The following is a 12,004-nucleotide window of genomic DNA, read 5'->3' on the forward strand; positions in this document are numbered from 1 at the left end:
TGTAATATATTATTTTAGCTCGTCTGCTTTAATGGTTTCGAAGGTGATGAATTTGGAAAAAATATCACGGAATTTGCAATGCTGGAGAACTGTACATAGCGGCCACTAAATTAGAAACTTTTATTTTCCGTATATCCATGCGACTGCCAGTAGCGATCGTCTTCAATTCCCTGCACATAGTTCAGTGAGATATGGGTTGGGAACAACTTTCATTGAATGCTTCGGTCATTGCGGTACACAGGAAGTTCTGTTTTACTGTACAAGTCTTATCAGATGACAGTGATCTCGTTCCTAACAGACTATCTTAGGACCACAGTTACTCCTCTTAGAGGAGAAATGCGGGTTATTTTTCCTCTAATTAAACACGTGGAATATCTCACGTTTTGAGAAACTCAGCTCTGCTGTTTTGAAAATCTTCGTTCCAGCCAAACGGGCACCCACAACAAGGCCTTTTTCGAACACAGATCATTTGTTTTTCCATTGTGGTCAGCCCGATTGACGATTACTCACCAGCAGCAACAGTCTTAAATAATCGCCTAGAACACGTAGTGACACCACGTGATCAAGTATAGCTAACTGACGTTCACGTACATCGATATGAAGATTTCTGATTCAGTGGCCGATATGTGTACTAAAATGTTGATGCTTAGTTCAATTATTTGTAAAATCATATATATATATATATATATATATATATATAATATATACAATAGAAAGATTACCAAAAACAAGCCTTAAAGTACGAGCCATTAGGAAAAAGAAAACCAGGACGTCCTGTTAAACGATCCAACGATGACTTCTAAGGCCGGAACAGGCTACGCTAGGACTAAATCCTTGATTTATATCTACGCTAGGAGTAAATCCTTGATATATATGACAGAGACATGATAAAATACATCAACAGATCTAGTATAAAAGAAAGATCTAGTACATAAGTGAAACATCTCCCTACTCAGTATCCAAGAGTCTACAAGATTTTGTGTGATTGTGGAAAGCCAAACTAAATTCATCCTTTTTTACGTATAGAAAGAAAACCTGAGAGACATTTCCTACAATAGGACCAGAGCCAGAGCTCTCTTTAGCCACGTTCTCTTCTCTATTAACTCAGATGAAGGCCGCCAACACCTCGTAGACTGGCCTCAAGCTTCTAATATCCCTGTGTGTTATGATGAACTCGAAAGAAAGATCATCGAATCCAGAGAATTTTCACTAGATTCATCACATATTAATAACAGCCTTAGTTTCAATCTCTCTGACGCACACATTGCCACTGTTTAGTATTGGCGCACTCGTGGCAGCTCACGCACAAAGTCAACTTTATTTGAAACTCAAGGTAGCATTCCTGTTTTTAAATGTACTACTACTGTGTTTTATACTAGATCTGTTGATGTAATTTTATCATGTCTATCTCATGTTTTGTATAATTCTTTGCCTGTAATACCTGAAGAAGTTGAATCATTCAACGAAACTAGTTCTATCTTAATATTAAACGTTGTTGTTTTTTCATTCTCGGTATATAGTAATTTAAACTAATTCTATTGTGTCTCTTTGATTAACAAAGCTATCAACCCTAGGTGAAGCAGAGCTCAGTAAGGTTCGCTAAATGTTTTTAGAAGATAAAGGAAAGATTAGGTATTCGTTTCTTTATTTTTTCCCCTTAATCCAGAGTGTTTCCTCCCACGAAATACAAACTGACTGGTAAATAGATGAAATTGACCTATACATAATATATTTTATCTTGGAATGGTGATTGAATTCCTTAGAATTAGTAACAATTCTAAGGAATGCAATCCAAAGCGTTTACTTTGATGAGAGATTTTATATACAATTCTATTGTGTCTCTTTGGTTAACAAAGTTATCAATCCTAGGTGAAGCAGAGCTCAGTAAATATGGTTTGAGCTAACTAATTCAAAGACATTTAAATTCTTTTACACGTATTTAACATTCTGATATTAAATAGTGACATTCTGGATTATCTTAAATATGATTCCCCATATTTTCAGTGGAGAATCCTATAGTTTTTTTAACTCTGTATATGCAGTTTGTTGTCATCTTATTTGAAATATACCAAGTTCATGTATTTCGATGTTTCAATTGCATGGTTAAATTAAACCGAATCTTCATGGAAACAAAACAAACAACGAGAGCGAGGATTACCATCCAGCGAGTCCCATCCACAGTAGATTTTGACTGTCCACTTCTTCCCTTTTGTGTGACAGATGACTTTGGTGTTAGATTGGTTTTCTGGAAATATTGAATAATAGCATTGAAATAAATACTTCTCCTTTGCCCATCACATGTTTAGTTGTTGATACATATTTTATTATTTTCTTTTTTGTTTTCTAGTGCTTACTCCATACTTGGTACTTGGCTGTAGATATGCAATTATACATCTTATTTCTAGTTGCCCTAATCCCTCTTCCTAGGTGAGTAGTTTACTCCATTAATAGTACATAACTCATATGCTATACTATAATGATTAATAGGCATTGATGCTCTAAATGTCTTCGATTTTTGTAATTGAATACAGGTTCATACATGATATGCTTTACAGCAATGATTATCGCTTAAATATATTTTTCGAGTGCCTGTAATAAAGATAAAATAATTTCATGGCGAAAATTTGTAACACGAAAAGGCTCTATCAGTCTGTGTTCCAAGATACTTGACCATACATTGATGGAGAATTGCTCTGGTATCTTCACTGAATAACTGCATGCAGATTTTAATTGCCCGTGTGGTTGCGATAATTGAAAATATCACCTCGAGTGAACATTACTTCGTCTGTGAAAAGCATACAATGGGAGAAACGGTTGGTCTCGAGAGCATCATTATCGAAGCTACTAATCAACAATGATTATGTCATGTGCTTAAATCCGCTCCACCCTTATATCGTTAGACACTATATAAGGGTGGAGCCACTTTTTATGAAGGATCTTGACCCTCCCACCGTCATTTCGTGGTGAATAAACTACCATGCTCACAAGGATGGAGATGAAGACAAGTGAACGTTCATAGCAAGGGATTCGACAATCATAGAAGATCCCTTGATAAAATACTGTGTGCATTTTAATATTAGATCCAAATTAATAGTGCCTACCACCCAATTCTCTAACTGACTCCCTTGAGATGTCTCATCTAAAGTCATACGTCAGTGTGACGTATGACTAAATGTCAGAAATATTAGGGTTCCAGTGGTATGTTTATTTGGGTATTTTAGTTAGCTTTGAGATGCAGAATACGTTTAAAGTTTATGACAGGAGTGTGGAATTATCTCTGTATAAGAAATTTGAAAATCAACAATGTAAGCTAATATTTCATATATTTTAAAATGCAACGTAGCTGGCAATTAGGTCACCCCCACATTGGAATTAAATAACTCTAATAAAAATTCTGTTTCCAGATGGCCAAAAATCACCCTTTTTGTGAACTTCTTATTCATGGTGTTATCTGTCATCGGAACATACGTCCAGAATTACGTGTATAGACTTCCTCCTACAGGATTAACAGTGTTTCCTGATCCCATGTAAGTATTATTTCTGGTGCATATAAATAAAAAATATATATTTATATAATACTTGATGGATGTTAATTAGGGTTGTCTAAATTTCAAGTGTTTTTTTTTGTTTGTTTTTCAGAAGCATGGAATACATCCTCACTCATATGCATTTCATGCCCTACACTCATATCGCCTCTTACTGCGTGGGTATAGCTACTGGCTATTTTCTCGCCACACGATCGAAAGCCACCTTTAGTAAAGTTAGTTTAAATTTTGCAGTCAGCATTTCAAATCCTTAAACAATGTTCCTATGTTAATATATTAATAAATATGTTTACACATATCACATATATGTTTAAGATTATTAAGATAAAATATAGAACTTTTATTTAATTATTTATTTATTTTTATTTTATATTATTTATTTTATTTTATTTTATTTATTATTATTTATTATTATTATTATTATTATTATTTATTTATTTATTTATTTTTTTGAAACAAATAATTTCCTTTCCATCAACTGCTTGCTTCTAATTGGGTACCAAAATTTCTCTACTTTATAATTTGGTGAAATCGAAGTAGTGGAAACAGACTTTTAGATTTGATTTTTAGCCTCTCCAGGCAAGCATGTTCTTCTTGATTAAGTCGTTATTTTCTAAGGAATGGACTTTCTCTAACTGTGTTGGAAGGTTAGAGAGGACTTTGTTTCCTTGTTATAGTCCAATTCGATCGATTACGTGGCATACTAAAATATTATTATTATTATTATTATGATTATTATTATTTATTCACATAACTGATACACAGTCAAAACAGATTTAAACAACATTATATAAACAACAAATATTATTTAAACAACAATTTGACTGGTGATATAGAAAAATTCAGAATCTACCCAAGAATCTAAGAATAGTTCGTCAGGTAGCGTCGTAAAATATGGACTGTTCCAAGTAATGCTGTTTTTCTAGGTCATATGGGAGTCACTTCGTTGATGTTTAATTGCTGTAAATAGTTGGATAGCTTCTTTGAAATTGCACCAAGTGCACCGATAACTATTGGGATGACTTTGGCGTGTTTAAGCCACAGCCTGCCAACTTCTATTGCCGGATCTCGATATTTAGTATTTTGTTCCAGTTCTTTGTTGTTAATATTATCACTGCGACATCGATAATCCGAACCTGTCGATGTTCGATAATTGTGATGTCAGGGTCTATTTTGTTCCAAATGCTGTTTCGTGACTTTTTTTTGCTGTTTCATTTTCTAATACTGTCTCTATTTTAGGTTGCCACCAGTCATCAGATGTAAGAAAGCCATATTTTTTGCTACATGGCAATGAATTATTTTAGCCACTTGATCATGGCGGTATTTATAGTCAGTTTGAGCTATCTTACTGCAGGCATTGATTAGATGTTCATCTTTCTGATCTCATAATCTGCATTTTCTGTTATTATTGATGTTCAAAATTTTTGCTTTCGTTGCATTAGTTTGTAATGCCTGTTCTTGAGCTGCTAGAATAAATCCTGTTTTCGTTTTTAATATATCCATATTGTAGCCATTGCCACGTCTTGTTCAAGTTAATTTTGTCCTCAGTATCTCTATATTATTATTATTATTATTATTATTATTATTATTATTATTATTATTATTATTATTATTATTATTATTATTATTAAAAGAGACCTTCAGGGAGTCAGGAACTCATCGAGGGAGACCACATACTACACGCACCAGATATCATACTTATTCTTGAATCCATTCATGCTTGCATTTAAAACATTCAATGGCAATCCATTCCATTCACGCACCGCCCTATGTGAAAAAAATCTAGTCCTCATCACCTTCTTAGCGGTATTCATTCAAAACTTCCAAGGATACCCTTTTGTCCTTTCCCCACCCTCCATAAATTAAAAAATTCCATCGACTGGAATCCTGTATTATCTTTTCAAAAGTTGGTAAGTCTCAGTTATATCACCCCTCTTTCTGCTGTTTGCTAGTGTCTGCAGTCTATAAATTTTCAATCTGTCTTCGTAATCAGTATTCCACAATACTTATATCATTTGATATAGTGATATAATTTGATATATCATTTGATATAGTGGAGATTGAAAAGGAATCAGTCTCCTTTGCACTCTCTCCATTATCAAAATCACAACGGAAAAAGAAGACCAGATCTGCGCAAAATAGTCCAAGTGTGGTCTTATCAAAGGTCTGTAAAGAGGCAAAACGACATCATTTTTTCATGGTGCTTACTTCTTCTGAATAAAGACAATCCAGCTTGGCTGTAATCAGGAAAATCATAAGATTCGCGAGCATGAGATATCAATAGTTTTTTCTAGTTACATAGTAATTAATGAAACTTGAAATAAATTACTAAATATGTGTCAAATTAATGAAAATCTGCTCTTCTAGTTAACTGTCCTCGTTGCCTGGATTGCAAGTATCACTATGGGTGTCACTATAGTGTTGGGAATCCTGGAATGGAACAGAGGAAATCTTCCATCCCTAGAAGTCGCTTCCCTCTATGCAGCTACATACAAGCTTGTTTGGACAGCTTGTATGGCCTGGGTGATCATTGCTTGTCAAACTGGATATGGAGGTTAGAAGTGCTTTTAATCTAAACAGTTCTCCGTTTTAATTTAAACAGAGTAATAAAATAACTGCATTAATGATGCTTTTGTTTTATTACTCTGTTTTATCGTCTAGATTATAACATTATGTGTAATATTTTCTAGAATTACACCGAATTTCTTTCTTGGACACTTACGTAATGCATATAATATCACATCATATGGAAAATCAGTTCGATTATCAACATGTTATGTTACGTTTCATATAAAATTTCTATTTTAAAGAAGGAAACGAAATATTAGGAAAAATAATGTTTCTTTCCTTTGAAAGAATGGAACAGAATTGATGAAAGGGAAAACTCGTATAACATTCCTTATTTCCTTCTTTCTCAAAAAAAGTTTCATTCTTCCAAAGGAGAAGCTTATCTTTATCTGTGCTAAAAATATTCAGAGTCCTTAACCAAATATTATTGATTTCTAAGTCGCCAACACATTTGATAAGAACTCAAAATATGATTCTTTAGAAAACGTGGAGATTAAGCCAATTTATGGATTGTGATTTTCTTGTGAAATGAAAATAGAATCTGCCAGCCAATTTTTGAAGAGCATTCTGAACGAGTTTGGGATATCGCAATTGTTTACCAAAATATCTATCATTTATTTTCAGAAAAATATAATGTCATGTTGTCACAAAGATACTTTCCTGAAATACAGACATGAATGATATTGTAAATGATTATAGAAGAAATCAGATCAGCAATATCTTTGATATTGCTTCGAGTTGCATCTTCCACACGATTTTGTTCGTATAATGTGGTATGGGCATGAGTAATAATGCAATAGCTAGTATTGCTCCTTTCCCAAAAAATTTACAAAAAACCATTAAAGGAAATTTTTCCTTCTGTCGATTACTTTTTATATCATGGAGCAAACAAAATGATTTAGATTTTATATACCAAACTGAAAACTTCCATATACGTCCAGACCCATTTCAGAATGCATGGCTTTAGTTAAATCATTAGTGATATCTCTTTCTCTCCAGGATGTAAAACGAAATAAAATTAAGTATTTTCTTAACAGAAACTGAAATACTACCTTCTTTAATCATTATTTATATCGCTTTTCCTAATTATACCTTCTTTTACTTTATTCTTTTCAAAATTCGAATTTTTGAATCCTACAGATATCCCCTTCAGTTCATGTACAAGCTATAATCATCTAATTTTGATTAGCTTTATTCTGTTAAGCTATCACTTAATTAGTGATAGCCTTGGGCCATCTGTCTCTGATTGGGTACCAGTGGATATTGAACTGCCCACTCAGTCTCCAAAAGTTAGATAGGGCTAAATGGCCTCGCCTACTCCCGTATATACGGGAATAAAAAGGCGTTAGCTGATTTTTTTTTTTTTTATTCTGTTAAGCTCTTTTGTTTTCTTTATTACTTTTAATGCGCACACCATTTTTAACTTTTTGACTATTTTCTTTAAAATGATTTTAACCATTTAAATTTTCTAATAGCAAATTTACTTTACTTTTCTGACACATGATTTCTCAGGAAGGGTTACTGAGTATTTGCTATCATCAGTGATCTTATACCTTGCAGCCAATATAGGCTGCAACATAATCCTAGTGACTATATGAGTGACTTTGTCCCAAATATAGTTACTATATTGGAGAGAAAGAGAGTTGCTCTCCCAGAGCCATTTAGATCACAATCAATTGTCGCCATGTCCCCTTGCTCCTGATATTATAATGATCGCCAACTTCCTCATTTCTAGGTATCATTTCCTTTTTTGAGATTGTTGTTTTCAGTCTCGTGGTCTAAAATTAGCACTCACCTCATTACGGAAACGTTTAAGAATCAAAACATTAATGACCCTGTCAAGTATATTCCAAACATTCTAAACTCGAAACGCTCGATCTTGTTATCTGTTTTTGACTTGTTGCCAGAAAGAGATCAAAAGAATATTCTTCAATGGAGATAACAAAACGTCTCCCGTGAATCATATGGAACTCATCCTCTTGTTTTTGATGTACTAGAATTATTGAATCCCGTTTTCTACCAATTTGCCTACTCCATAATAGCCAATGTCTTTATGTAGGAAAAATCCAGTAGAATTCAATGAATCAGTGAAGTTCTTAGAATGCTGGAAATCTTCACCATCTTTGCAGTACTGTTGCTTTACTTCAACTACTTGCAAAGTAATATTCATTAACAATGAAATTCTACGCTACCTATACCATCTAAACTAAAACTAATCATCGGTATGGATTCCGTCATTGTAAATCGCTACGTGACCCATCTTTCTTATTCTTCTTCTTCTTATTATTATTATTCTTGACACCTCCAAGGAGTCCGAAGACTCATCGCGGGAGGACACCTAATGTACAACTCTCCGTCTCCACCACTACCGAACCTCTACTACCAATTAACTACATCAGCACCATTTACAGCCCACCACCACAACAAGTCTCTTTTGTCTGTAAATTGCGTATGTTCTGAAGGGCTTATTTATCTATGTGCGGATGAAAAATCAGAGTTTCCAGGAGAAATAAACCTGCTACCTGATACGGAGGTAGCAGGTTTTTTTCTTCGGCTAACTCACCTTCAATTGAAAAAGTCCATATAAAGATTCCTCCCGTCACGACGGAAATCGAACTCAGGCCTTTTCCAATCGAAGGGCCCAAAGTACCGTCGTTCTTCCAATTGTGCTATGGATGCGCTTAAAAAAAGCCGTCAATGGGTCCTGTTTACTTTAGCCCGATTGCCATGCAGTACGGAAATGTCTAATGACAGTCTAATTATTAGGCCTTGTGACAGGGTAATTTGCAGGGATGATTAAGACCACTTCACAGGTTGCCGCCGCAGGACGACCCCTTTTTCCCCCCTTCAGAGTCAACCTAAAGTGTGCAGTTAGTTTTCTTATGTAAGCTATAGTTCGATGATGAGTTCTGTTTTATCTGTTCTTTTCACTCTTTATGGTCATGATCATTCTCAGATGATGTTTAGTCTAATGAAATTTCATTACGCTTCTCTTTATCATTTTACATACCTTGTTCTGTTATCAAAGAAAGACATCTCTTGAAATATCTACTTTTAAAATCCTAATTGTGTATTATTATTCTCCAAACCATTCGTCAACCACTTGCACTTCCTCAGCAACCCAGAAATTAGCGTGTTTTTCTCTTTCGTTTGAGGGCCCTACGTTTTTTCCTGGAACAACAGGTAGTCCTAAACAAATCACAAGCCAGCCTCTTTAGCTATTCAACACTGTTCTGACATTTAGTTATTGCAACTATGTGCATCTAAATGGTTAGGTTGATGAAGGGTTTTGCTGTTGTGCTCAGTTTCTGTTGACTTTCTTACAAATGTGTTTCCAGATCATCACAATTTGCTATTGATAATATTTCTCCCTACACACCTCTAAATTTGTTAAAAACATTCATAGCAACTAACCACTGATAATTTGCGGTACTTTCAATAATAAAACAATTGTTTGTTTCTCTAAATTCAGTTGTAACAAGTTTCTTTTTTACATCTCTACTTTTCAACCCCATCCGTTGCACAAGGATAATACACTTAGCAATCTCTCGTGTGTAGAATTACGATAAAAATATCATGTATGATTTTCTATTTATATGAATTTTGTAGTTAAATAAATAGTTTATAATATAATACATCAGAAAGAGAAAACAAATTGGATATTATCAGCAAATAAACATTCTTAATAGTGATCACCCTAATTTAAATTATCGAACGATAAAAGAAAGATCACTTCATACTACTTAGATTATATTTTCCACTAGTTCTTTTTATAAGAATAAACAGAATTAACTTTGATAATTATAATATTATAATATTATTAGAATATTATCTATTGTATGTTTCTCTTTCAGGAGTTGTAAATTCTCTTCTGAGTTGGAAAGTTTTTATTCCTTTGGGACGTCTGACCTTTTTAATTTATTTATTTTCTCTGCCAGTGCAATTTACGAGAGCGGCATTCACCCATGAGAAACTTTATACTCATCACTTCATCTACGTAAGTATTGGGTGTGGTGATTTTTTTAAAGAAAATATAATTAAATATCCACTAACTGATCTTAGAGAGAGAGAGAGAGAGAGAGAGAGAGAGAGAGAGAGAGAGAGAGAGAGAGAGAGAGAGAGAGAGAGAGAGAGAGATGAAACCATTATAGGGTAAAAATTATGTTTTTGTGGAAGGGTGGGTACAAATTGTAAACAACGTAAACATAAAATGCAATTATAATAAAAAGTACTTATTATTCGAGATGTTAGAGAATGGAAGTTCAAATATCGCGAAGTGAATTTATTTAGTGCACTGAAAACCATTCCACAACCGTCTGTTGAACCAGGAGTATTTCATACTAACTTTAGAACTCGTTTTAGTGAAGGAAGTATTGAATGATCGTTTTTTTTTTTTTAACAAACCAGTTAAAATATTTTGTTTAACAGTTAATCCTGTTTGGTTGCCTTGATTGACTAAGTCGTTAGCGTATCTGCTATCCAAATAACGCAGTACAAGTTCCAATCCCACCTTGTGTTGTTTGTGATTATTTTTAGATGAGTAATGAATGTGAAAGCGCCCTTCCCATCGGAATGTGTGTACTATGGGTTTACGAAACACTTTTCGTGGGTTGAATTAATGAAGACATTAATAAAAAAATAAAAAAATATGTTTTAAGGGATTATTTTTTTATTTATATCTTGTGTTGCTAAATATTTAAGATAGATTTTTCTGAGATAAATATTCTTTGAACTGTTTGTTTCATTTGTTTCTTTTTTATATATATAATTTTTAAATGTTTTGCATCATAATTACATAAATATGCTGTTTTCACGTTTTATTTATCTTAATCTGATGACACAGCATGACAAAATTATGTTTAATAAATAATAAATTGCCACCACTGATGGTGAATTACGAGGACAAGTACTTGAATGACTAACATAAAGCTGATCAAGGACTAAGTTAAAATGAATTATAATACATATTTTCCGGGAAGCATTTTTAGGATACATTTAGGCCACTGCAGACTGGCCGTAACGAAATATAATTTTAGTGAAAAAGTAATCAGTTATTGGATTAAACTAACACATTTAATTTAATTCCGACATAAAATTGCTACAGTCCACGATGTATTTCAACTACATGCTTAGAGATGAATATATGCCTTACGCATTTAGAGGATTTTTTGCAGTATCTTTTAATACTATAGGACATTTTGGGAAACTGAATTTTTGTCATCCATCCATTTTTATCGCTTTCTGTTTAAAATACTGTTAATTCTTAATGAGAATTTTTTTTTTTTTTCAAAAATAAAAAAATAAATAATGCTCTGAAAAAAATTTGTTAAATAAATTTCATTTTATAAAGATGATTGATTCCTTATAACGTTTTCACATTTGTCTCATTTTTTTCCCTCCTAGATATATCTGTTTTTCGGTCATCTTATGGTCTCTTTAGGGATATCATATCTGGGAACCCTTTCATTTGAATCACCATTTATGGCCTTAGAAAAGGTCATGTTCACTCCTTCAAAGAAAATAGCTGGATTAGAATCTATGAAGAAATGTGAAGAAAACGGATTCGAGCAAATGAATGGAACATTTAAAGATATTACTAGCAGCAAAAATGTTGAGCCTTATACAGTGTGCGTCGATACAACTGAAACTAAGTTAAACTCGTAGTAACGTAATGACCTAAGAGAACATTGCTGCAGTAATTTGATGCGTTTTTATAATACCTATGAAATATTCTTGTAAATAAGCTTCGCGCTACTCAAAGAGGTGAAAAGAATTCATAGTGCCTTCGAAAATACAATAATAACCGGGTCTGAAACTATTTATATTATTGTACAAAATAATGCATTAGTGAATTTTTGTCAGTTTCTCACTATACTAGATTTGAAAAGATA

The 12,004-nt window shown here is 33.3% G+C and overlaps 1 protein-coding gene across 1 annotated transcript in view; it reads left to right on the top strand.

Annotated features, from left to right (window-relative positions):
* The window catches only part of LOC150104015 (uncharacterized), a 40,929-nt gene extending 29,152 nt beyond the window's left edge, over window positions 1–11,777 (top strand). Inside the window, exons 6-11 of the mRNA XM_090396381.1 lie at window positions 2,348–2,427; window positions 3,405–3,527; window positions 3,640–3,760; window positions 5,913–6,099; window positions 9,968–10,110; window positions 11,517–11,777. Coding sequence (XP_090252507.1) covers window positions 2,348–2,427; window positions 3,405–3,527; window positions 3,640–3,760; window positions 5,913–6,099; window positions 9,968–10,110; window positions 11,517–11,777 — 915 coding nt within the window. The remainder of the gene's footprint in view (window positions 1–2,347; window positions 2,428–3,404; window positions 3,528–3,639; window positions 3,761–5,912; window positions 6,100–9,967; window positions 10,111–11,516) is intronic.
* Window positions 11,778–12,004: the final 227 nt, after the last annotated feature.

The sequence above is a fragment of the Typopeltis vanoorti genome, chromosome 8 (assembly GCF_054136105.1).
Source record: "Typopeltis vanoorti isolate ZY-2024b chromosome 8, IOZ_Tvanoo_1.0, whole genome shotgun sequence".
Lineage (NCBI taxonomy): Eukaryota > Metazoa > Arthropoda > Arachnida > Uropygi > Thelyphonidae > Typopeltis > Typopeltis vanoorti.